At 45.7% G+C, this 27,659-nt stretch overlaps 2 protein-coding genes across 3 annotated transcripts in view; both read right to left on the bottom strand.

Moving 5' to 3' along the window:
• The window catches only part of TXNDC2 (thioredoxin domain containing 2), a 3,460-nt gene extending 1,939 nt beyond the window's left edge, over positions 1-1,521 (bottom strand). The window contains exons 1-2 of the mRNA XM_049620434.1: positions 1,046-1,521; positions 1-723 (exon numbers count right to left, since the gene is read on the bottom strand). The exon at positions 1-723 is cut by the window's left edge and continues 1,939 nt beyond it. Of these exons, the coding sequence (XP_049476391.1) occupies positions 1-723; positions 1,046-1,145 (823 nt within the window). The 5' untranslated portion in view covers positions 1,146-1,521. The remainder of the gene's footprint in view (positions 724-1,045) is intronic.
• A 17,279-nt stretch (positions 1,522-18,800) lies between these two features.
• The window catches only part of RAB31 (RAB31, member RAS oncogene family), a 127,000-nt gene continuing 118,141 nt past the window's right edge, over positions 18,801-27,659 (bottom strand). For both annotated transcript variants that reach the window (XM_049620437.1, XM_049620438.1), the window contains exon 7: positions 18,801-20,450. In XM_049620437.1, coding sequence (XP_049476394.1) covers positions 20,353-20,450 — 98 coding nt within the window. In that variant the 3' untranslated portion in view covers positions 18,801-20,352. The remainder of the gene's footprint in view (positions 20,451-27,659) is intronic.

Raw genomic sequence — 27,659 nt, 5'->3', positions numbered from 1 at the left:
TATCAGCCTGCTTGGGTGGGATCCTTTCTTCTGAGGGATTGGGGGTATCACTGTCCTTGGGTAGAATGATTTTTCCTGAAAATTTTGGGGTGTCAGTTTCCTTGGGTGGGATGGTTTTTGCTGGGGAATTGGGGGTATCAGCCTGTTTGGGTGGGGTGATTTTGGTTGGGAAATTGAGGGCATTGCCATGCTTGGGCAGGATCATTTTTGCTGAAGAATTGGGGATACTGCCATGCTTGGGTTGGATGATTTTTGCTGAAAACCTGGGGGTGTCAACCTGCTTGGGTGAGATGGATTTTGCTGAGAAACTTGGGATGTTAGCCTGTTTGGGTGGAATGGGTTTTGCTAAGGGATTGGAGATGCCAGCTTGCTTGAGCGGGATAATTTTTTCTGGAGAATTGGGGGTATCAGCCTGCCTGGGCAGGATCATTTTTGCTAAAGAATTGGGGATACTGCCCTGCTCGCGAGGGATGATTTTTGCTGAAAAACTGGGAGTGCCAGCCTGCTTGGGTTGCATGGTCATTGCTGAGAAATTGAAGATGTTACCGCCCTGTGCCGGTGGGAATATGACCTTGAGCTGTGGACCTTTGGATTGCTTTGCAGGCATGTGTTGTATGTTGTCGGCCTCCGAAGCCGAGGCCTTCTCCTGGATGTGTGCTGTGTCCAAGAATTCTGGGACCAGGGGAGTCACGTGGCTGGACAGGCCCTGTAATAATGGACTTTCTGAACAAAAAAGTAAATAAGTAAAAATGCAAAAGAAGAAACAACAACAAAAATTCTTATCACGTACTCCAGGGAAGACCAATGCCATGGTTAGAGCCCACAAATGTAGTTTTGTGAATGACGTATCACTGTGAAAAATCACATTCAACAGAAGGCCAAGCAGCATGTGATTACGCGTATCTTTTGGTAGAGTTGTTTTTTTTAAAACTACAACTTTTCTCTGCTTCAATACTGCTGTCTGCTCCTTGAGCACATGGGTCCCTAAGGTGACCTCCCCCCCCCCCCCCCCCCCCCCCCCCCCCCCCCCCCCCCCCCCACTTACCATTAGCGTCACTTTGATCGGCTTCTTGTTTCTCTGGACTCATGTTCGGATCTTCCGGGGTTCCAGCTCTATCACTTTCCACTTCCTGTTCCTTGTCCATATCCACTCAGACTTCACACGTGCCTCAGAGTGGAGACGAGGCTGTACCCTCCAACTTTCTCCAGCCTCTCCTGCCTGACATCATAATATGAGTAACGACTTGCATTCGGGTGGTACTCACAGCTGGCTTTCCCTCTTTGTACTCAGAGCAGTAGTATTTGAGAGTCTCGTGACAGCCTTGGTTATGGTGGCCGTGCCGTGTGTTAGGCTGTGCCCGGTGCCTGATGTGCATTCATAGGCATTATTTCCTATAACACAACAAACCACTGAGGTAAGTACCATTATGATCCCCGCCTTACAAACAAGAATACTGAGCCCTGGAGAAGTTATGTAACTTGCTCAAGGTCACAAAGCCAGGAGACGGGCGGGTTCCAAGCCTGCTCCCTGAATGCTACGCCGAACTGTGCCGTTTGCCAAATCCCTGCCCAGCATGGTAACTCGAAACCACCTTTCCTACAACCTTCCTCTAGGACTCTCCGGCTCCAGCTGTCCCTTTCTGACTCACCCGCTCTAACCATCTAAGTGTTTCCTCCTAATCACGTTACCCTCCTCTGCAAAGTCCTGCCTGACCGGCAGGTGTTCGATTTGACTATTTGGAAGGGAGTAGATTATGACGCAGAGGAATTCCCTGAGAAGAGGTGAAAACGTCACACCTTCCATCCCAATAGATGGGGAGCCAAGAGAACGGGTACATAGATGTGTTCAGAGGAAAGCTGACAGCAGAGGAGTATTTGCCTGGGCTCCATTGGGGAGGCCAGGAAACACCCACATTCACATGGACTCCACATCGACATGGCAGCGTGGGTCACTGGCAGAGGGTGTGACTGGATTCTTGGGCCTGGCACGGGCTCCTGGCCCCACAGCCTGCTGTATGCATGCCAGGGATCTGGAAATCCTGCACAGCCAGTGCTGGGGCTGCGAGCATCCCTCGAAGACCAGCAGACCTATAGGGGCCTCGAGGAAGAAGCGAGAAGCCACCATGAAGGGGGATTTGTGATGAGAGGGCAACGACTGGAGTGACAGGTTCAACCAGTGGGTGAGAGCACGGTGCCCCAACCCCTAGATGGGCCCGGTGGTCCTCAGCAGTCCTTAGTCGAGGCAGCAGGCCAGACTAGCCACTTTACATGCGGAATCGGAGCCAGAGGGCCGGGCCACAACTGGGCTGCACGGCCCTGTGCACCCAGATATTGTGGAGAAAGGGGAGGAATTGGAAAGACTGAGCTGCTACCAGAATGAGAAAACGTTCATCAGGCTGAAAGTCCACAAACAGGCAGATTGAATTCCTGCCCCTCACTCCTCGAATCCCCATCGAGACAAGGCTCGTGGAGGAAGGAGATCCACTGTAGGAAAATTTTAAAGCCATAGTATATTTGCACATCTTCATGAAAGTGAAGAGATCTGTGACCATGGTACATTCATACTTGGGGACCTGAGCTGTGTTTTAGGTTTGGCAGAGTTGTTCGAATTATTTCTCCTCTTCAGTCTGAAATTCAGATGGATTCCAAGCAACCGGAAATATCAACGCCTCTGAATCCTTTTCATTCAACTTGTCATAAAATGTATTTTTTTCCCTTAAAATGTATTTTCTCCTTTAGCACAAGCTGGCCCCCAAATTGCTCCTGAACCCTTATGTCAGTTGTGGTTCTGTGAGGGAAACAATAAATCAGCTATTCTAGGCATAGAAAGATTTATCTAATTATAACATAGCTGGAAAGGCTGCCTCTGGGCTAGAGATCTTGGAATAATTCCTAGAAAAATGAGCAGTGCTGCAGACTTGGCCTGCCAGGGGGTGCGACCTTCATGATATCAGGAAGGCAGGAATCAGAAAGTTGCCGCTAAAATGGTTGAGTTCAAGAACTTTCTGTTCCAGCTGCCAACCAAGGGCGAGAGAGCCACCGCTCCAACTCCCTCTCAGCTCAAAACTAGGGCTGAACTAGAAAGCTAGGGCAGAGAGAGGACAAAGTTGCAAGATGATGGCTTCCTTCGCATGCGGGTCCATCTACTGGTGGAATCTGTTTTGCATCCAGAACCCCAGGGGAGGCCAAAAAATGTGGTCTTCAGATTTCCAGCCCCTGCAGTGCAGGGAGCCACACTAGAAGTTGGAATAAACACTGCATGGAAATCCGTTTCTACCCCACGCTCGCAATGACGACATGACAGTCTAGTTTTTACACACTAGGCTGGCACAACTGTTTGGTTTTATAATTACAAAAATAAATACATATTCAGGATGCAAACGTGAGGAAACACACGAAGAAAAAAATAAGAATAAGATTGGCACTCAAAGTGCCAATCTTCAAGGATCACCGTTATCAATACTGTGATGTATATTCTTGTCTTTCTTGGATTTATACTACCGTAATCCTTTTCATGGAAGAATATATTTTGAATCCTCTCTTTTGGGTTTTGAACCTCCAGAACAGTGAGACATACATTTCTGTTGTTTAAGCCACCCAGTCAGTGGTATAACAGCCCTAGCAAACTAATATGGCAGCCATAGACATGGGCGTGGCTGTGTCGTAATAAAACTTTATTTACAAAAACAGGCAGGTGGCCAAAGGACATAGCTGGCCAATCCCCGCCCTATATAATCATTTTTAATGATTGACTAATGTTCTTTTTAAAGGATGAACTACAGTTTACTTAAATCATTTCATATTGACGGATATAAAGGTTGTTTTTATCATTTGCCGGTGTAAGCAATATAACAATAAGCATTTATAGATAAATGTGTTCACATATTCTTAATTAGTTTCTTAGAATACAATTCTAGAGGGGCACCTGGGTGGCTCAGTCAGTTAAACGTCCGACTTCAGCTCAGGTCATGATCTCATCGTTCATGGGTTCGAATCCCATACTTGGGGTGGGGATTATGCTCCATCTCCTTGAGGGAGGGGTATCTACATAAATTTATTTGGAATTTTTCTGTTTGGGAGGTTTGTGTCTCCCATCCTCCATTTATTTATTCCATTCATTTATTTACGTTAGTGTCGACTCATGGACATTTGTTTTATACCTTGGGTGATAATCCAGTACTATGAACTTTATTTGTTGCTCACATGCTCCCAGCTTTGACCCCTGAGAACTCTTTCGGTTGGCTCCCGTGTCCTTTTGATTTACACACACCTGTAGTTTTGTTTGTTGAGCATGTCCTTGCCTTCTGGCACTACAAGATGCTACAGGCTCGTTCTATAGATTCACTGCCATATCCCTAGAATCATCCATTTCTTTAATGAGCCCTGCTTCCTTTTATTGGAGAATGGTATTTAGAAAACAAAATCTGAGCTGGGTGTGCTTGTTGATACTGGGTGCCATTGCCTTTAGACTCAGTGAGCATAACTAGGAACTGGATACAGATGTAACTAACCTGTGCACACACACACCTTTATTGCTATTTCTCTATCAGTATCTGTATTAAGCGAACTATGAGTTCATATTGATGTCCTTGACTTTAATTCAGTACCACTTGATTCGTTGTAGCCTTTCCCCCAAGCTTGTCTGTAAACTTCTATTCCAAAAGTGACTTGGTCCCCACTGTCTGCCACTCATTTATTTATTTGTTCAATTCCAGTAGACACATATAATGGTTTCAGAATGGTTAACCTGTCCCTCCATGGTAAACAGCTGCATCACCTAGAACACAGCGCTTTTGTACGGTTCCTTTTGTCTTTATAGGCTTATCGTTTCTAGTCATTTCCGAAGTTACTTAGGTCGGCCTCTTCCCCCCACCCCTACCCCTTCAATGAAATTATGCCATACATTTGTAGTAGGTATTTTCTTTTGTCACATTCTGCATTTCATTCTGGGATCCCCTACCCTCTGGACTGAATTTTTTTCCAAATTTGCATACATTAAGGTTCACTCTGTGCTGTGGAGTCCTCTATGTTTGACAAATGAGTGTTATTATTATTCATCACTACAGTACCATACAAAATAGTTTCACTGCCCTAAAAAAAATCTATGCTTCACCTAGTCAACCCTCACCCTCTTGCAAATTCATGGCAGCCACTGATTTGTCTCGGTAGCCTTGCTTTTTCTAGGATGTCACATAAATGGGATCATATAATTTGTAGCCTTCTCAGATTGACTTCTTTCACTTAGCAGTATGTATTTAAGATCCCCCATGCTGATTTTTGTGTCAATGGTTTGTTTCTTTTGACCACTGAATAGATAATAAAGCATTTTAACTAAACTATAGGAGGTAAATCTAAGGCAAGAATTTGAGTGCAGGTATTTATCTGGGACATGATCTCCTGGGATCCTACCAGGAGACATTGGTAGGGCAGTGGGGAGGGAATCAAGCCAGCTGTCACTGTGCGCACTAGGGGTCACTCCCACTGGGGACTGGGGGAGAGTACAAAGCATACCTCAAGTGATCCTTCCTTCCTTCCTTTTGAGTGCTCTTTCCAGGGGCATCAAGTCTGGCATTTGTGCTTGCCCTGAGCACATGCTCTACCTGTCCCCTGCAGGGGCACCTGAGCCACCTGAGAGAGATGCAGGTGTTTGCAGTAAGTAGTCATTTGAGAATAGGGATGAGAGCTAACAGGCTGTGCATGGAGCAGGGCATCCTGTTCAGCTGGAAGGCGACGCTGCACAAAGCAGCTGTAACTGAGGAGTAGACAGAAGGGAGTAGGGAGAGAAGGTTTCCCTCTTCGGTGGGGTGAACACTGTCTTCTCTGAGCATCTAGAGCTCCAGAAAATGGGCCCAAAATAGCAGGGTCAAGGGCTGGCACTCAGAAAGAATCAGCTGGATGTCATTGCCATGTGCCTTTGGCGGCAACCGTGATACGAGGCAGTCTTGCAATTGCTTCCTGGAGCCACTGCCACCTTGGCAGAGCCCCAAGGGTCTCAGGGGCTTGGGTTCAGATGGCCAGAGGGGGCTAGAGCAGGATGGGGGAGGGAAAGGATGAATAAGCATGTGAAACGGGGAGCACAGTGAAGAGACCCAGAAGCCCCCCATAGAAGAAAGAGCTCCATGGCCAGAGAAATGCTATTGGGACTATTCTGGGGATCCAAGTGCATGCACAGGTGTGTGTGTGTGTGTGTGTGTACCCACCATAGTGAAAACACCAACTAATACCACTTCATAATATTTTATAATACACTGGCAGATATTATTCAGTTCCACATTTGTTGAGTATTTACGTAGGACGCAAATGAGGCTAGCCACCAGGGATAAAGAAACGAGCAGACCCCGGGGGCTACCTCCTTAGGGCATTTGTTGTAATGAGGAAAGCAGACACCACAAAATGGGGTTTCTATTCCAAAACGTAAGCAAGACCGTTTATTCAGATATACATGTATATGCATCTGTATGTATTAATATATGTAAATATAGAAAATAAAGAGAAAACTGGCTTTGAAAGCGCTGCCTAACACCCACTATACTAATTGCTTTGAGCAGGTAAAGGGAGAGGAGAAATGGGTTTGAGAAAAAGATCAAAACGGACTTCAGCTTTGTCTATTATATTCAAATTCATTTTGCTTAATTAAATATGTGTGTGCCTGTATATCACAAATGCTTTGAAATCAAATGTTAATATTTGTTAATTCTATATGGTGGGCACTCATACATGGGTTTGTTGCATTAATCTTTGAGATGTTCTGTAAGACTTCACGTAAAAGAGGCGGGACACCAGCTGGGAGTTATTGCATGTCCTGATGCGGGGCAGTAAGGGCCACCATGGGCAGTGAGGATGACATCTTTCATGCAGGTGGCTCATGCTGCAGTGACATGTCAGTTCCTTGAGAACAGGTACCTCTGAAGGGATTTAACTAGAAGGTTCAACTACAGTTTTATGTGGTTCTAATCATATAGTTGTTAACTGATAGAGACTATCACTTCAATAGAGGCGTGTTCATTCACAGAGAGTCACTCTACATTAAGAATTATTTTGTAATCAGATCAAAAGAGCATGTTTATTGTATGCCTGGTGCTAAAATAGAAGAATGCTTGGGGAACCTGGGTGGTTCAGTAGGTTGAGCGTGTGACTTCGGCTCGGATCATGGTCTCGCAGTTCATGGGTTCGAGCCCCGCATCCAGCTCACTGCCATTAGTGAGCCCGCTTTGGATCCTCTGTCTTCCTCTCTCTCTGCTCCTCCCCCACTCATGCTCTCTCTCTTAAAAATAAGAAAAAATATGTATATATATACATACAAGAATGTTTATTGTCATAAAAGCCTTCATTTCAGTACTGGTTGCTCTAAGCAAAAAGTGATCTACGTCTTACATTTCCATCCTATTTTTTGTTGTCGATGTGACCGCTCTTTAAGTATTTTTCCCTAAAGAGATCAGAAAGCAATCAGTTGGACAAGTCATTACACAGAGCTGGATTCGGTGTCTCTTGAATTTTACCAGGCTCACCCACAATATCCTATTACCTTTAGAACATCCCCAAATCCGAAAGAAGTTGTTGTGGGCTCATGTAAAATAAATAAAGCCATAAATCCATTTAAACACCTATTAGAAAATTGTTTTTTACCTGGTTTCTCAGTGTCATAATAGCAAACATTGGAAAAACTCCTAAGACATTCTAAGTGTTTGTGTGGATTGGTAAATTGCTTACTATTCCTTCTATTTTTCTAGAGTATCCAAAATGTCAAGAATGGACATTTTTTAATGCGAAGGAACTTAATTTCTTAAAGACCAAGCAAATGCTCTTCTTTTCTACCTCCAAATGACTGGGCATACAGAGGATTTGTCATGAACCATCAGTATTTTACCTAAGGTGTGGATCTTATGCCTTTGTACCTGGCTCTCTGAGTTCAGTACCCCATTCGTTCCTCATCAGTTCTAGACACAATGCTATCTATGTTTTGTTCAAGGAAGAGTGGATTATTGACTTTACTCAGCCCCTTTGTTCTGGTATTTAACGCTCAACACTTTTATGGTTGGAGAGACTTTTTGCATAACGTTGAAAGCTCTCCTGTGTGAGTATTTACTAAAAAACTCTGGAGATGCTTTGGTAAGATTCAGGTGAGTTGTCAGTTTGATGGTGTTTTAATACCCATAGGCTTCTCAGAGACTTGAAACATGCACATGACCCCAGCTCATCACTCCTAGTGCAGGGGCTTTGCTCTGTTATACATGGTTCCTTGGATCTCACAAGACCCACCTTCTAAAGGAAGCCAGACAAGCAAGCCAGTGGAATGGCACCCTTAGCAGAGCAGAGCAAAACAATGGCTCCCATTGAACATGTCTCAGCACATTCATTGTGGTTTTGGCGCTCAGGGCCCCGGGAAGGGCCCAAGCTCACTCTCACCATAAGTGAGTGTGGTATTCCGTGGGCTCTTACTGAATGGATGGAGAAAGACATGAATGGGTTACAAGATGGATAATAAGAAACCATCAAAGGTTTACATTAAAACCGTTAACTTAAAATACACTTTTGCTCAAATTATCTTTATTAGCATCTGGCAGATCACCATCTCTAGCTTGGCTTCTGAAGAGAGTAACAGGAAAGTGGCCAAGGAAATTATCCCCATAAGACTTTTCCAACCCATCCATACCAGGAACAAAATCAGAACACTGCAAGTAAGTGAAATGAAAAACTGAAATGTCACCCCCCGACGCATCGTCCTGGCCACCCATCCCTTCCTGTCAGCACCACACATTTAGTGAAGTGATGTCACATGGCAGAAATCCATAGATCCCGCCTAATCCAAGTGTAAGCTTCGTAAAGATAAGAGAGATTGCCTTGGCGTCTTCAGTTGGTGGCCTGGTTTGCAATGCACCAGGCACTCAAGAAAAACTTGCCTGTGAGTTTCCCTTCCTTCCCGACCCTCTGAGGTAATACCTGATTAACTTCCTGACCCTCTGCTACAGCACTGAGTGTGGAGAATTAAAATGATAAGTTAATACCAGACTCTATGTTTAGCGCAAAAAGCGAACTACCCCAGGGGTGCCTGGGTGGCTCAGCCGGTTGAGCGTCCGACTTCGGCTCAGGTCATGATCTGGGCTATTACTCCCCCGGGGGAAGAGGTGAGAAAGCTCCCTGAAACCAAGTGGTGCACTGCCAGGAGAGAGGAGCAAACAGAGATGGCCTTTTTGGCAGGGAAAGAGGGGCCGTGCCACCATGCGGTGAAGGTGGGCAGGAGAGGGCCCCGGCCCATGCTGGGCAGAGACAGGGGCTGGGCCCAGATGAGAGGGGGTATTTCAGCACGTGTCACAGAGTTGGAATGTTACTGGATCTGCACTAGGGCGTCGCACAAAGGTGTGAGGAAATGCCACGATCTGATCTGTACTTTAGCAGTTTCACGGGCAGCATATGCCGCAGACTTGAGGGCCAAGGACAGAATTCAGAGATCTGTTAAGAAGCCATCGCAAGAGCTGAGAGAGAATATATCAAAAGCCGACACTCGGAGAGGGGAAAGAGAGCTAAAAGGTTCAAGAAATTCCAGAAATAGAATTTCTATGGTTTGACAAATGCCTAGGAGAAGCTGACACGGACTCTCACATTTGAGGCCTGAGCCACCGAGAGACTGTGGCGCAGGAAGCGGACAGGGGACCAGGTGGAGGAGGCTGTGCGTGCCCGACGGGGCATCAGGCCACCACGCGGGCGCCCATCGGGCAGCTGGGAATCGAATTCTGCTTGATCTCCGGAAAGAAGCCAGACCAGACTACGATTTGGAAGCCAAACACCTGAACGCAGTAGTTGAAATCCTAAAATTGGATGAAATCATAAAAAAGGGGGACACATTGAGTGGAATCAGGAGGACGAGTTTGCAGAAGGGACCTGCAAGGGAATCTTGGCCAAAGAAGGGGCGAACCGCCGGAGGGGAGGTCAACAACCTCGAGTTCCTACAGGGATGCAGGGAGAGTGAGGAGACAGAGGTCAGCAGTGCGGCCAGGAGGTAGGTCGTCCCTCCATAACCTTTGAAAGGGTAGAATTCCGAATCCCAAATTCCAAATTCGGGTGAGGAGTGAATAAAAGAAGATCGAGATTCTCTTTTTAAGGATTTCATTAATGCAAGGCAAGAGTAGCTGGGGGGGGGGGGGCAAGGAAAATGGATGACAGCTGATCAACCCTAGAGAAGGTTTATGGGTAGATGTAAGTTGACCAGAGGTGGGAAATCGTGCAGGGGGGCTTTAAGACAGAAGAAGAAAAGAAAAAAAAAAAAAAAAAAAAAAAGCCAAGGGTCCCTCTTTAGGAGCGAGTTGGGATCTTTTTCCAAGGGATGAGGAAAAGAGAGAGAATAGGTACAAATGGAGAGAAAATGTGAGGTGAAGGAGAGCAGAGGAAGCCTGGCCACTCTCAGGTCGCCCAGGCCCCCTTGGGGACACCATTTTGCGCCAGCTTCTCAGGCGCATATTCAGGGCAACATCAGAGTCGTGGGGCCTTGATGCAAAAGTCATTTCAAAAGGCCAGTTAAGAACTTCAGTCAGGGCTGAGCAAATGGTGTCAATATCGAGGTCAGGGATACAGAAAAGATAAATCGAGCTGCCTGAGAGGTGAGGTCAAGGAGAGCCACACCTGCAGTTCGGGATCAGATAATAGTTCCCTGAAACCAGCAAATCTCACTAATGGAGTGTTTCAGCTCTGGTGGCCTGAGCTGGTTAACCCTGAGCTCCCCAGCCTACACTCCCTCCCGAGGTGCAAGGATGAGAGGGTGGGCCTCCGCAGGGATGGATGTCACCCAGCCTACTGACTAGAAAATTGAGAGCCAGGAAGGGCTCCGTGCTCCTTCCATACAGATGAGAATAACTGTGCATGCTTCTCAGATTTGTAAGTTAATTTATTTATTTTTGAGAAGGGGGGGTCGGGGAGGGAGAGAGGAAGAGCATGCACCAGCAGGGGAGGGGCAGAGAGAGAGAGGGGCGGGGTGAGGGGAGAATCCTAAGCAGGCTCCACACTGTCAGCACAGAGCCCGACGCAGGGCTCGATCACATGAACTGTGAGATCATGACCTGAGCAGAAACCCAGAGTCAGACACTCAACGCGCTGAGCCACCCAGGCGCCCCTCAGATTGGTTTTAAGGCTGAAAGGAGATACAATTTGAAAGTATTTCGTTTAGGAGAAGGATTCAATGAGTGTAGATTTCCTTTCCTTCAATCCTTTTTGTTTTTGTGTTTTAATTTTTTAATGTTTTATTTTTATTTTTGAGAGAGAGAGAGAGAGATTGCAAACAGGGGAGGCACAGAGAGAGACGGAGACACGGAATCTGAAGCAGGCACCTGGTTCTGAGCTGTCAGCACTGAGCCCGACACAGGGCTTGAACCCACAAAACGTGAGATCGTGACCTGAGCCAAAGGTCATCATGACCTGATACTTAACTGACTGAACCACCCAGGCACCCCTTCTTTCAATCTTTTGTATTTATGGTACTTATAATGACAGCAAAGAAAGGAGAAAATAGAAGGTGGTCAAAAGCTCCAGTTATAAAGAATTAAGTCCTGGGCATATGACATGGTAACCATCGTTTATAATACTGTATCATATATTCGAAAGTTGCTAAGCGAATAGATCTTCAAAGTTCTCATTTTTTCTTGTGAAAAACAATTTGTACTATGTGTGGTGATGGATGTTAAGTACAGTTATTATGGCGGTCATTTCACAATGTATACAAACATTGAATCATTACGTCCTATCCCAGGAACTAATGTCACATGTCAGTTATACCTCACAAAGTATTCTTTTTCATTTTTTTATTAAATTTTTTTTAATGTTTATTTTTGAGACAGAGAGAGACAGAGCACGAACAGGGGAGGGGCAGAGAGAGAGGGAGACACAGAATCTGAAACGGGCTCCAGGCTCTGAGCTGTCAGCACAGAGCCCGACGCGGGGCTCGAACTCACGGACCGCGAGATCATGACCTGAGCTGAAGTCGGACGCTTAACCTACTGAGCCACCTAGGCGCCCCTCGTTTTTTAAAATTAAAACACAAGAAAAGACAAACTGTAGCTAACGTTTGACTTCTGTCTCTCTTACTGGTCTATGGTCTTGGGCAATTTAGTTACCCTTCCGTGCCTCAGTTTCCTCATGTGTAGAATGGAGGTGATAACAGAAATGGAAGAACGATAAAGAGGGTTGTAAAAATAAAAAGAGACAATGGGACGTAAAACGCCGAGGACCGTATCTGGCACATAGCAAGTTGCTATATCCATGTTAGCTGTTACTGGTTTTGAGCATTTGGTGCTGGGATGGTAAGAAGTGCTTTCTGTACAATGAAACCCCTGAAGCCCCACTCAGGAGCCGCTGCGAGTGGAGACAGCAGCTGCCTGGAGCTGCCAGATAGGAAGGCCTCTCACACGCGCTCTCACCGAATCCTCGTGACGCACCCAAGAGGCAGGTACGAAGGGCTCTCCGTACCTTACGTGACACCTGTGCCCAGGTGTTGGCCGGATTCAGAATTTTGTTTGGATTTTTTATAAAAATCCTGGGGCACCTGGGGTTGGTTGGGCGTCCGACTCTGGTTCAGGTCATGATCTCGCAGTCCGTGAGTTCGAGCCCCGCGTCGGGCTCTGTGCTGACAGCTCAGAGCCTGGAGCCTGCTTCAGACTCTGTGTCTCCCTCTCTTTCTGACCTTCCCCCATTCATGCTCTGTCTCTCTCTGTCTCAAAAAAAATGAATAAACGTTAAAAAAAAAAATTTAAGGGGCGCCTGGGTGGCGCAGTCGGTTAAGCGTCCGACTTCAGCCAGGTCACGATCTCACGGTCCGTGAGTTCGAGCCCCGCGTCAGGCTCTGGGCTGATGGCTCGGAGCCTGGAGCCTGTTTCCGATTCTGTGTCTCCCTCTCTCTCTGCCCCTCCCCCGTTCATGCTCTGTCTCTCTCTGTCTCAAAAATAAATTAAAAAAAAAAAAATTTAAAAATCCAGCGGAGTCAGGGATGGGATCCTATAAGCAACCAGTAGTATTTCTGCAACTAAAGGTACAGATATGCACCCTGGTTGGATAAATACTCAACGACAAATGGCATCTCATCAGTTCGGATCTAGTTCTACTCCAGATGAGTCCGTACCAAACTTAGAAAAAAACCTCTCTGCTCGTGAAGCTCTTTGGACTCCAGAATTGTGGACAAGTGTGCATAGGAATTATTTTCTGCCTCTTGCGTACGAGGAAGCCGGGGCTCAGCGACATTAATCTGCTAAACATCCCACTGCCAGCACACAGAGCTGGGGGTCGGACTCAGGGGACTAGACCTCTTGATCTTAATCTCCACACCACATGGCTCCAGGGAAAGGAACAAACGTAAGAAAATGACAACTTCACAAATCCAGGGCAGAGGTCGAAGCCAATGGCGATAATCATGGCTACCAGGCGTCTGGGCTAAGTGCCTTACACAACAGTTTCACTTAGCGTTGACACCGAATCCGTGAGGTGGGCACTATCCCCGTTTTTCAGGTGAAAACTGAGGCTCAGAGAAACCAAGTAACTTGTTCAGGATCTTATGATGAGTAAGGGGTGGGCTGATTCTGAGCCCCGGTTCCTACCCCTGTGGTCACCATGCTTTCCCCAGTCAAGCTTCCCTGTCTGCCTTCAACAGAATGTCTTCTTCTCGTTCCTGCCATTCTTGGTTTTCTCGTCCTTTCCCTTATGTCGGTTTCCTCCTTCATAAGCTTGGAAATTGTAGACATCTGAATGGGCTCATTCAGCACCAGCTCATAGTAGCCCTCAACAAATACTTGTTGGATGAATGGATGGATGGATGGATGGAAGACTTTACCAACACAGCTGTGATGAGGTACTTATCCAGGAACTCCTGAATTTTCTGTCCCACCTCCCCAACACCCACCTTCCATCTTGCTAGAGGCTGGACCAGAATGACCATGTGTCCCAATGTGCCTGAGACTATCCAACTTAATCCTGTTGTACCAGCTTGATATTAACAGCATCCCCTTCACTCTCAATAAAGTCTGCAATAAACCAGAGGATTTTGGAACTCAAAAGGGAAAGGCTTGACAAAGCTAGTGTAAAGTTATGGCCTGCTTCCCCCCACTCCTACACCCCCTGGGCTATGGGAAGGGAGCAGCGGAGAAGCTGAGATAGCTTACATGCAGACACAATCTGGGTGAGGTGGGCCCAGTACCAGCTTCCCACTGGCCTCCCAGAAAGAAGACCGAGAACTGTGCCCCCCCCCCCAGGCAGTCATCGGGGGCCCCAGCAATAGAGGAGGAATGCTGGCAAAGCCCACCCGACACAGTCCAGGCTGCTGCCCTACCAATCTCTGAGGACCCCAGGGGAGTTCATGCTCTCATCCAAAATCTTCCCAGGACCTTTAAGTGGGGTGCAGAAGCAGACTGGAGGGCGCCAGGTGCACAAGACAAGGGGGACAGAGAAAGACCTCTGTGTTGGCCAGACAGTGAGACCCAGAAACACTACAGCAGCCCTCCAGGAGCTTAGATGCATCCTTACCACCACGTCACCCACCCTTGGGAGCACGTGAGGGTTAAATCGTGACAGTGTGCTTAAGCCCACAGTGATGGAAGCCAGAGTTTACTGGGTAAAACTAGCTGGATGATCATATCCAGTGTTCCGCATTAGACAGAACAGGGGCTCAAGGTAGAAATGAAGTTATTACGGAAAAAGCAAGAGTACATTTTCATGCCCCTGACTCTTGTAGCCAGTAATGCTGATTTTTAACACTGTAATTTTTAAGGGTTACGGTATTCTATTTTGTGGTTATAATTTATTCGATTTCCTATCATAGGACATTTGCATCATTCCAAGTTTTCATTATTAATAAACGATACTGGGACAAACACTAGTGAATAAGTCTGAACTAACCAGCTAGTACATCGTGAGGTCCCTTGAGCAGTGGATGGAGAGGTCCACCCGGTGAGGAAATGGGGCCTCCTGCCTCCCTCCTATTAGGGAATCGGTGAGGGCTTCAGATGCTGCAGCCCCAGCCAACATCTCAAATTCACCTGTTAAAGACCCTGCACCTAGAACCACCCAGCTAAGCTGTTCCCAAATCCTGCCCACGGAAACTGGTGGATAACAAGTGTTTATAGTTGGGGCACCTGGGCAGCTCAGTTAGTTAAGTGTCCGACTCTTGATTTTGGCTCAGGTCACGATCTCACAGTTCGTGAGATCGAGCCCCACGTTGGGCTGCCCACTGACAGCGTGGAGCCTGCTTGGGATTCTCTCTCTCTTGCTCTCTCTCTCTGCCTCTCCCCAGTTTGCACTCTCTCTCAAAATAAATAAATAAACTTAAAAAAATAGGTGTTTATTGTTTTAAGACGCTAAGTTTTGGATGAATATGTTATGCATTAATAGGTAACGTATGTGTGTATTATATATATAATACATACATATACACATATATATGCATATATATATATACACACAAACACAAGTGCATATACTGAAATTAATTCCTACAAATAGAAGAACAGGATTAGTGGGTCATAGGATGTAGTCTTTTCAAATGTCTCAGATACACATTGTCAAACCACTTTGTAGAAGACTTATCGATTTATGCTCTGACCAGCATGAGAGTGCCCGTCTCCAGTACACCTGCCCATGCTTGGTATTATCTGTCTAGTGGTGTCTCAGTAAACACTGGAATAGAGGAGAGAAGGTAGCTTCACATACGTACAAGAAGCCAGCGGAACCTCACGTTGCTGCACGGTCTTAAAACTTCAGGGAAGACGCTCCTGGAGACAGATGCTCATTAAGTTAGGATGACTCCCTCCTCTTCTAACCAGCAAGCCTTGCTCTTGGGATGATGCTTGTCTGAGCAGGAAATGTTTAAAGACTACTTACAGTAGCCCCAGGCTGTACTCGGCTAAGGATAGCCCTAGACTTTTTGCCCTCGTTCTCCAGAACCCATAAATAACCAGAGCTGTTCTGTAGAAACGTAAAAGGTGCCTCAGTGCACAACTCCTCAGACCGTGGGCTCTATTAAGTAAACCCCCAAGATGGGACACAGCAAAAGTGAGGGAGCAAAGAGAGAAGGGAATCTCCGTGTAGAATGTTACCGACACAGAAGGCCAAAATTTGGTGGCTAAATCCAGCAATCCATCGGAGTGTTCTAAAATGTTTCCCCAAATTGCCATGAATAGGCAACGACTTCCTAGTCGATGCAAAAGAAAGACTCTTCCTCCTGACAAAATTGGAACACCAGGTCTCTTGGTGATGGCGGTTTTTGTTTTGTTTCTTGTTTGATTATATTCTGAAGGCAGCTTTCCAAGCACGCGCCTTGGGGAAACTTGAATGCTGAGAAAGTGGGGCACCACTTTCCTCCCTCTTCACACTCTGTTCCAGGTCCATCCATGAATCGAACAAAGCTTTGCCTAGAAGGCACCGGATGTACAGGTGTGCAAAAAAAAAGTCCGCGTGTCTGGTGGGCAGGCAGGGGTAGCTGAGACAGTGGAAGGGGGGCATACGTAAGCCTCAGAAAACGTCCTGAGAACATTAAGTTGGCAATGACACTTAGGAATTCTTTCCAGCCTATTTACAAAGTCAACCTAATCCTTCTTTGCTTCTTGTCTCCATAGCCTTTCTCTTTGAAAAAAATTAACACGGCAAAATGCACTAATAAAGCACATACCTTGAAATTACCAGACGCTATCATTTTGTCATATTGGCTTCACAGTTTTCTATCATGAAACAGATAAAAATTACTGCTAGTTTATTGCCCTTCGTTCCCTTCCCTGATTGTTTGCTTGCCTGCCTCCCCAGAGGTAAGCATGATAGAGAAATCGGTGTTTTTCCTTCTAATGCCTCCTTTACACATACACACACATTCACAAACAACATACATTATTGTTTTTGTGTCACTTTAGATGCTTTTGTACTTTTTCAGCTTGCTTTATTGACTCATTCAGGCCACAGCTCTGTTGCTCAGGCTGTGCACTGCATAGCTCCTGAAGGTCTTTCACACAGGCCACGGTGAGAATGGTTCCCTTGGGAGTGTGCAGTACGTAGCCCCACACTCCACATCCTGGGTTTTTTAAAATTTTTTTTAATGTTTCTATTTTATTTTTGAGAGACAGACATGTTTGTGAGTGGGGGAAGGGCAGACAGAGAGGGAGACACAGAATCGAAGCAGGCTGTCAGCATAGAACCCGACATGGGGCTCGAACTCACAACCCGTGAGATCACGACCTGAGCCGAAGTCAGATGCTTAACCGACTGAGCCACCCAGGTGCCCCTCCACAATCCTGCTTTGAGATACATATTGATGTGTCAGAGATCTTGCATTCATTTTCATTACCCTGTAGTTTTCATCGTGTGACTGTGCCACATTTTATTACTGATTTCCTTAGGGGAAGACACTTTGCTGTTGCAAACAGCGCCAGCCAACATCCTTCTACACGTCCTCGTGTGCACAGGTACGCAAATGTCTCTGGGGAATCACCTTTCTCTGTTCCGAGGTGACTGTGGTTTAAAGAAAACTACCCTGCTGGGCATTAGAAGACAAAGACAGAGCTGGTAAAACTTACAATATTTATTAGTATGAATCAGTGTTTGTTAAACTCAAAATAACAGATACAGTTGGGCGATGTTGAGGGCAATGGCTTACTATAGAATACAAGGTGGAGAGACCCTAATCGTCTGCCGCAGTGTCTTCTATATGTGAGAACTGGGTCCAGCCCAGACGGAAGCCCTTTATAAAAACACGAGAAAAAGGAACGGTTTACACGGCAGAGCACTGACACTGGATCACTGGGTCTGCTTTCAACAATGGCGGTTGAAAGAGCGCCCTAGACACCAAATGGGTCTGAATACAGCTCAGAGCCCTTTCGTTTACAAGCTGGCTTGTAATTCAGCCCGCTGTGAGCACTGCAGAGCAAGGTGGCGTCCCGCCAGAGGGGCTCAGCTTCAGCCACCGTATGCCACACTCCTTGATCTGAAAGGAAGGATTTCTGTCATCCAAACCTCCCTCAGAAAATGAATTCAGGGCTCATTGGGGGCACAGCCCTTTCGTTGGCTAGAAGTTAGTTTTAGGCCTTCAACCCTCTCTCGTCTGCAAGGTAACGTCCTATTCGGCACCCTGATGTACCATTTCAACTGTAAAATGGCAAGTCAATTATGTACCTACATAAAACGTTTGCATGACTCCAGCGCCATCGTGGGGGATCCCACGGGGAAATAACCCCCGTGAGAACCCGTGCCTACACGGTACAACACATAGGCACAAGCCAGGCCCAGCCGGTGAAATGGATTACGTGTCGGTGGTAACAAATACGAAATCATATTTACACATATACACGCCCGTGAAAGGAAAGAAAACGGAAGGAGAAAAGCAAAGTTTGGAAAATTATGTGAAGGGTTTCCATCACGTGAAACTTCTTGACGTTTTGGGCCTTTACGTAATATCACGTGGTTATAATTCAACTATCAGAACAGCCAGAACGTGATCGCGAGGCCAAAGAAAGAAAGTCAGAAAGCTTCGTTGTGGACAAAGCGCGAGCGTCTGTCTTCAGGGAAGACTCCGTGTTTGCATGAATGCTTGTGCCCGAGCTTGCTAGCAGTTTTTGAGGTGCCTGTCTGGGAGAGCTAAGAGGCCCTCTTGAACCAAAAGTAAGTTTCTCCAGCCTGCACATCCTAAGATGGTCACGCTACTCTTTGCCATCGGGGTGCGACAGTTGACAGTATCCGACTGACAGCGTATTCTTGAGTTAAAAACAAAACAGAACAGCTCAATCTGCGATTTCCGCCTGTTTTCTTGATTGCAGTCCTCATAAATTAGTGGCAGCTTGGTCGGGGTCTCTCAGAGACTCTCGCTTTTTGTTGGCGGTGATCTCAGCACCTCTAACCTGTCTAGAGCAGGGTGGGCACAGCCATGACAGGACTCGGAAGCAGCAGCTCGCACTGGGTTACTGGGAGTTTGAGGTCTTCTGTCAGCTCACAATCTCTCTCCTGGCTTTTACATTATAGGTTTTCTACTAAAGTTTGCTGGGTCTTGAATGTTCCTAGCAAAAAAGGGAACCAGCCAGCCCTGTTACCAGGCTGCCTGATTACCCCCACGCAAGGCATGGATCCAAACATCCTTTAAGAATTTCCTTCCAATATAAGCCCTAATAGGAAGCCAAGGGCTTCTTGATCCCAGATATTGATGGACGTCAGAATGGTAATAAAATTTGGATTTCCAATGGAAATAGCTTTTCTTCCTTTCCATGCCTTCTCTCCCTTTCCTTCCATCGGATTCAGGCATCTTTAACTAATTGAGCAGACAGGGCATCTAGAAGGGAAGGTTTTATGAAAGCCTACTGTCAGCTAATTAGCATTCCAGGGTTGGACCTCCGGGTAGCCCTAGCGCCCACCTGCCCAAGCCTGGCATCTTCTAGAACGCTTTCTCCAATTTTGTAATGTCGGGGGTCTAGAATCTTAAGGTGCTGGTGCTCCCTCTGGCTGGCTTTCCTGTAACCTATTAATTGATATTATTAGGGATGTGCCCTAAGATCTAGACTCGAACATCCCCTGGTTAATTTGCCCCCTAGATATGATGCCATGACATACTGTCTTAGTAAAATCATAGTCTGTGCATTAACCTTCCCTAAGAGGGTAGGCGTTTATTACTGTGGAGACGATCATACCAGACAGTCTCTGGAAAAATATTTATATCCTACATCTGTCACCGCTTACGCGGTAACTACTTAAATGATTCTTTCAAACTAGGCCTCCCACTCCCAAAATTGCGTGCGATATCTTAGTCAGATTTGGTGTGTTTATATATGACTGAAGGAAAACGGGCACCAAGTAAAAGAGATGTAGACAACAGTTTCTAATGCATCTTTCTTCACTTTCATCATGGCTCAAGTCTGTAGCTTGAGTGATGGGCCAATTACACTCCATTGAAAGGTAAATTAAATTAAATTAAATTAAATTAAATGAACCTTTCAGTGAAGGCTGGTCAGGTAACAGAGGCAGTGGCACTGAAGAACTTAATGAAATGGGGCTGGGGAGCACAGGAAATCAGAATGGATCGCCACTTTGGACTCTCACACATATTAAGCCGATGTGGCTGCTGTACAAATTTAAGAATATTTGAAGGTTTTTAACAACAACAACAAAAAATCAGTTGTACTCGTGACCTAACACCTGTTCCCTCCCGTTTGCATTTCATGCACCAAAGGCCATTTTGTGGCAGTGTGGTGGATTTTTCTAGAAGCCTTTCCCAGGGACAGTTCCTGCCCCACCACTGCAGGTCTTCTAGGATGCCAAGCCAGCATCCCACTTCTCCCTAAGTGGGGTGCCAAGCTGCCGAGAATGGGAGGTCGGCTCTGGCTTCTTCAAGTACTGTGGACCATGGCCCACGGGTCAGCAGCACCGCCGGCTGGCTTGCGTGGCTGGCTTCCCAAGTTTGATGGCTCCATTGTTTCCATTTTCATGGGGGTCCAAGGGTGGGATCTGGCGACCTGGAACAAAGAGGAGGCCAGGGTTGAGTTTCTTCACTCTAGTCGGTACCACATTCGCATTGTGACCCTGCTTCAACACCTCCCCTTAATGTTTGGGTTGTACAGGGAGTAGAGGGGTCCAGGCTCTTTTCCCTCCCTCCCTCCTTGTTCTGCTGCATGAAGTTGGACTCCTGTTTAGGAAGTTGAGGAAAAGTAAAAGCAGCCTCCTGGGAATGTGGATTTCCCTGGATCTGGAACCCCGTGCTCCAGAGGAAGGGGCAAAGCTCCCAGCCACCTTCTCCACACCAGCAAGGGCCCACTGCTTCCTCTCCAGCCCTCCCACGGGTCTGTCCTAGCGGAATGAGCTCCTGCATGGCAGCAAGGCTTCCACAGTAACTGTGAGGGCTCATCTTTTCTGCTTCTTCAAGTAGAACCCGACTGGGAATTGTAATCTTCCTAATAATATCATCTGTTAACACCTAGCTCCCCATCCTGCATCCTGCCGTGTGCAAATCATCTTATTCTTACTTAATGTAATTTTAAGAAGTGTCCTAGAGTCTCTGCAAAGAAACACAATGTAAAGATTAAAAAGGCGATGGTGGAGGTTGGGGAGGTGGTAGCTAAAGGGTATGTGGTTTCTTTTTGGGATGATAAAGATATTCTCTTTTTTTAATGTTTAATTATTTTTGAGAGAGAGAGTGCGCAAGCTCACGCGTGAGTGGAGGAGGGGCGGGGGGGCAGGGACAGAGGATCTGAAGTAGGGCTCCACCCTGACAATGGACAGCCCAACACAGGGCTCGAAATCAAGAACCAAACCGTGAGATCCTGACCTGAGCATAAGTCAGCCGCTTAACGGACTGAGCCACTCAGGCCCCCCGAGATGATAAAGATGTTCCAAAACTGACTGTGTTCTTAGATGAACATCTCTGTGAATATGCTAAAAACTACTGAATTGTACACTTCGAACTGATGAAATGTATAGTATGTGAGTTTTAGGTCAATAAAGCGGCCTTTACAAAAGGCGACGGGATCTGGAAATAATATTTGTTTAGAACCTCGCAGTTTGCAAAGATGTTCGCAGACACTGTCTTCACTTAATCCTGGGAGGTCGGCGTGATGGCTGTTAGTCTCATTGTTTTACCAAGCCTCAGACATCTCAGGTTACATGCTGAAAGGCACATCCCACAGTAAGTGGCATGTGTGGCTCTTTAATTATAACCTACATCTTGATTTTCTGATGGGTCCCGAAGCCTGTGTCCTTCTAACTGCCCTGCGTTAGCCCTCTGTGCTACATTCCTATGCCCCATAAAAAGTAAAGGTTGTTCAGATGAGCTCATCAGTATATCAGTTCACTAAATAATCAGGGATTAGAAATGGAAGGGAAATCAGTTCCAAAGACAAAGTCCTTCAGTGCCAGTGGATGTTACCTGCGGACTATAAAGAGTCAAATTGCCTGGAAGAGGCAGAGTCGATGACAAAGATATTGATGTATTGCGCAGATCGGGTGATATGGCCACTCATCAAAGCCCAAGCAGAGAGGTTAAGGTCATTGGCAGTTGGCCCAAATCCGAAATCAATGGTAGAACTCTTCATCTCACTATGAAGCGGATGAGAAGATTCCAATAACTTCTGAAGCTACTACTCCAGTCAGTTCCCGGACAGCCGACCAAACTATGCAGAGCTATTGCACACCGGTCTCCAAACAGCTCAGTCCTGATCCAGAAGCAACTGAGAATGTCAGTATGTACTCTTCTCCTTTGGACATGCTGTGGTGTTTTTTTGTTTTTTTAATTAGTCATAATTAAAAGGAAGTAAACAAAATGCTCCTTCTAGTTTGTCAATCTTAAGCGATAGACGGGAAAGTTCCCAACGACTACCCATAGCCTGATTTGTTTAGGTCAGATCTTGCCAATCAAGTGTTACTTCCTCCCCAAGAGGAAGCACTGTGTTTGGGAGGAATGATGGTGCCCAGTTATATCATTATTTAAATGTGTAAGATTTCAGGTGCCTCCTGGATGTGTTCGGTGCTGCAACAGGGGCTTTTGCTTTTGCATCTGGAACACTTGGGGCCAAGATTATAACTCTGATTGGTGGAAGCCGTTGCCCTAGTTAACTAAGACAAGTACCGTTCACTGATTACTATTTTTGACAATATCAGAATCAACATCCTATGCCAACATCAACTTCATGTTATTCTTCGGTTGTTAACTCTAAAGTCAGCAAAGTAGAATTACCCTATTAGCCCTCTCATCTTTGACTTTTTCCACATGCCTCATGCTGTAAGTTTTCGTAAGGTTTTTCCTATGAAATGCACCCCAAATACAAAAGAAGCTTATGCATACAATACACATTGAAGTCACAAAGGTAGAGTGAAAATCTAGAGACAAAGGGCATATGGAAGGCACAATGGGAATGAATGTCCGGGCAACCCATCCCCATCTGCCTTGCTCTGTCCTTCCTTCTCCCTCTTTCCTGCCTCCCACTTCTCTCCTCCACGGGCAGTAACCAAGACAACGTTTAGACCACAAGGTTCAGGAGACCCACATCATGCCTCAAGCAGACTCCTTTGTTTTAAACTGTTAGCAGTGTTTTCGAATCAGTTGTTCAGCCTGGCTTCGTAGAGGCACCGGGTCCCATTTATCTTCAGAATATGCAAAATCTCACTGATTGGAACAAAGTTATTTCTCAAAGACAGAGTTAGACTTCGTTTTTCTCCTCTGATAAAAAGAGTGCTGAGATCTGAGAGGTGGTGTCGCAGTTACGTGAACTTGGACAAGCTAGTAAGTGTTTTCAAGACTTCCTTTCCTCGCCTATAAAAAGAATGTGAGACAGTAACTTGACAGCTGCTGTCCATATCCCTCCATGGCCACTACCAATGTGGGAGGAACTAACGGCAATAAATGGGGTCTGGGTGCCCCTCGGGTGGAGTCTGCATGGGGAGCAGGGCTCAGGTACTAGGAGCGGGACCCGTCCTGCTCTCCTACAAAACACAACCTGGGACGGGGCCACCCATCCCCGCTTCAAACAGTGAGAAGAAAGGAAATGCTTCCATTTTAGGGCAGAGGTTGAGGAAAGCTGAGTCATAACGACGAGGCAAGCACCTTAAAAAGAGAAGGAAGCCAACAGTGCTGTGAAAACACAAGAGCTCCGATCTTGTGATCTGAGTTATTTGGAACTTACTGAAAGGTGAAATGCACTTAGACAAAGGAATGGCTCTGGAAAACGGCCAAGTAATTTTGTACCAAGGTGATCACACAACTGAATCGGTATTAATTACATGGGCATAGAATAGGACAAATATATTAGAGACACAAACATCTGAAAAGGCTCTGAGCATCATCCTCCGTGGGTTTCCACTCTTACAAAATGTCCTTTGAGTACACGATCTCCGTAATGGGTCATCCTTGAGCAGAAATCCCAGGCCAGGGTGTTTATTTTAACAAGGTTCAGATTGTGTAAGATTCTGCTTGGGAAAAGTTCAAGGGCCGTTTCTTTGTTTTGTTTTGTTTTTTGTTTTTTTTTGAAATTCAGTTTTCCTGAAAGTTGGCAGCCCAGAGGAAAAACAGGTTTTATAAACGGTTCCTCAGGAATGCGATACGTGAAAAAACAAATTGCAAGCCTATAAATGTGATCATGGCTCTGGACTGGGGACCATAAACGCTTTCACACACAACAAAAATAAAACAGCGTGCTTGGCTACAGCTGTCCTTCCTCCTTGGGTGCAGGACGGGCCATTCCCTGCGTAAGCCTGGAGGCCTCCCCGGTTAATTCTGCTGTTCACATTCTTCTCCCCTTTCATCGCAGTTCAGGATTTACTTGGCTCGGCCATTTTCTGTTGAGTGTTAGAGGTGCTGCCATAATTGCTCTCTAACTTCCATTTCCTGATCCTGATTTTCGGAATCATCCTGATTAGTAAACTGACCAATAGGACTTGAAAGTAGTTAGCCTTGATAATGGCCTTCAAGCCTCTCCATTTAGAGAGGGGCATCTCTATGGAACACTGCCCTTACAATGGGGACAGGGGGGACACTCATGCCACTTGAGTCGTTCAAAACTGCCCTTTAACTGCTGTAAAGAAGATAATCTTGGAATTACTAGATGACCTTGAATGTTAGAGTCTAGACCCAAGAAATGAGCTAACATTCTATATAGGATCAGAATGACTTAGGAGACACAGAGTGAGTTTCACCAGAACGGCTTGCAGGAAGTCCAGGTCAAAGATAAGGACAGCCTTGACCTTGGTGACATTAAGAGAAGTAGAGGAGCACCTGGCTGGCTTAGTTGGAGGCGTGTGGGACTCTCGATCCCAGGGTTGTGAGTTCAAGCCCTACATTGCGGGTAGAGATTAAAGATTAATAAATAAATAAATATTAGAAAGAGAAGTAGGAAACAAGGATGGACGGGACTGCAGGAAGATACTTGGGAGGATGTGACAATTGACTGGAAGTAGGGTGACGAGATGGATAGAGAAAAGCAAAGATAGGGGCCCCTGGGTGGTTCAGTAGGTTAAGCTGTGCTGACAGCTCAGAGCCTGGAGCCTGCTTTGGATTCTGTGTGTGTCTCTCTCTCTGTCTCTCTCCCTCTGTCCCTCCTCCGCTCTGTCTCTCTCTCTCAAAAAATAAATAAACATTAAAACAAAAAAAAAAAAAGAGAAAAGCAAAGATAAATGTCTAGGTTGCTGAAGGAATGGTGACATTCACAGAGAGAGAAGAGGGGGAGGTCACCACTGGCTGTTAGACCAAGATGCCAGATAGCTTCAAAACGGGGAGGCCTAAGTTACTCGAAAATCATTAGACTTCCTTACCATTCAAGGACATCTTTTCCTTTTATTTTTCTTTTGAAATTAATAGACTCCGTTGATTGAATAGTTTTAGGTTTACAGAAAAAGTTGAGCATATCGTACAGAAAGCTCCTAAGACTCCTCCCCCTCATTTCCAACTTTCCCCCTTTTAACGACTTGCACAACTGGGGAACATTTATTATGAGATTATGAGTGACGAACCACCATTGATTATTACGAACTAAAGTCCACAGGATACATTAGGGCTCATTTGGGGCTCATTTTATCAACATCCTCTGGGTTTTGATAAATGCATAATGGTAGACATTCACCGTGACACATAGAATAGTTTCACTGCCCTAAAAATCCTCTGTGCTTCACTATTCATCCCTCCCGCCTTCCCTCCGTGAGCCTGTGGTGACCACTGATCTTTCTACTGTCCCTATAGGTTTGCCTTTTCCAGAATGTCACGTAGTTGGAATCCTATAGTATGTAGCCTTTTCTGATTGGCTTCTTATCACTTAGTAAGACGCATTTATTCATGCACATCTTTCTACGGCCTGATAGCTCATTTCTTATTACTGAAGGATTATTCCATTGAATAGGATACGTCCCCTCAATTTTTTATTTTAACACTTAAAACATGACACAAAAACACAAGCCACAAGGGGTGCCTGGGTGGCCCAGTCAGTTAAACATCCAACTCTTGACTTTGGCTCAGGTTGTGATCTCACAGTTTGTGAGTTTGAGCCCCACATCTGGTTCTGTGCTGACAGGGCAGAGTGTGCTTGGGATTCTCTGTCTCTCTCTCTCTCTCTCTCTCTCTCTACCCTTCCCCTGTGTGCATGCTCTCTCAATCTCAAAATAAATAAGTAAATAAACAAACTTAAAAAAAAAAACACCACAAGCCACAAGGGAAAAATCTAACAAATCAGACTTCATCAAAATTAAAAACTTCTGCTCTTCCAAAGACATTGTCAAGAAAATGAAAAGGTAAGCCACAATCTGAGAGACGATATTTGAAAAAGCAAATATCTGATAACACGTATCCAAAATATACAAATAATCTTTAAAACTCAACAATAAGAGGGGTGCCTGGGTGGCTCAGTTGGTTGAGTGTCCAACTTCAGCTCAGGTCATGATCTTACGGCTTGTGAGTTCGAGCCCCGCGTCGGGCTCTGTGCTGACAGCTTGGAGCCTGGAGCCTGCTCTGGATTCTGTGTCTCCTTCTCTCTCTGCCCCTCCCCCACTTGTGCTCTGTCTCTCTCTGTCTCTCAAAAATAAGTAAATGTAAAAAAAAAATCTAAAAAAAATTAAAAACAACCCTCAACAATAAGAAAGCAAACAACTCAATACAAAACAGGCAAAATTTAAACCAACACTTCTCCAAAGAAGACACAAGGATTGCAAATAAGCACATAAGAAAGCACTCAACGTTGTTAGTCATTAAGAAGATGGACATTGAAAACACAAGGAGAGGGGCGCCTGGGTGGCTCAGTTGGTTGAGCGTCTGACTTAGGCTCAGGTCATGATCTCGCAGTTTGTGAGTTCAAGCCCCACATCGGGCTCTGTGCTGACAGCTCAGAGCCTGGAGCTGGCTCCGGATTCCGTGTCTCCCTCTTTCTCTCTGCCCCTCCCCGTGCGCGTGCATGCATGCTCTCTCTCGCTCTCAAAAATAAATAAATAAACTTTAAAAAAACAAACAACGACAAAAAGAAATTGCATGATTCCCTCACGGAGAGGCAATCTCTTGCGCAAGAGGCTTAAAATACATAGCAACCGATCACTCTGTGTAAAATTTATTTGCATCCTGATCCAGACAAACTGTAAAATGCAAACAAAGAAACCATTTAGGGCAAACATGAGCCATATTTGGCAATATTAATATGATAACGGTATTATGATTACTAATGTAATAATGAAATTGTTATGTAAAAAAAGTTACATTCTGAAAATATTTACAGGTGAAATCTGGAATTTCCTTCAAAATAATTCAAGTGGAGGAGAGTGAGGGGGAATGTGGGGGTAGAGATGAAATCAGCTTGGTTATGAGTGCATGTTGGTTCACTATGGCATTTGGTTTACTGATGTATATTTAACAAATTTTCCAAAATAAAGCCTGATTTAAAAACAATTTTTTTTAACATTTTTATTTATTTTTGAGAGATCAACAGAGCACGAGTAGGGGAGGGGCAGAGAGAGAGGGAGACACAGAATCCGATGCAGGCTCCAGGCTCTGAGCTGTCAGCACAGAGCCCAAATTCAGGGCTCGAATCCACCAACCATGAGATCATGAGATCACAACTTGAGCCGAAGTCAGACTTACTTAACCAACTGAGCCACCCAGGTGCCCCAAAAGCGAAAGAGAGAGAGAGAGAGAGAGAGAGAGAGAGAGAGAGGGAACGCAAAGCAGGCTCCACACTGTCAGCACAGAGCTGGAACCCACAAAC

This window comes from Panthera uncia, assembly GCF_023721935.1.
Source record: "Panthera uncia isolate 11264 chromosome D3 unlocalized genomic scaffold, Puncia_PCG_1.0 HiC_scaffold_8, whole genome shotgun sequence".
Lineage (NCBI taxonomy): Eukaryota > Metazoa > Chordata > Mammalia > Carnivora > Felidae > Panthera > Panthera uncia.
Note: the sequence above shows the minus strand (reverse complement) of the source record. Positions and strands in the feature narration are given on the sequence as shown.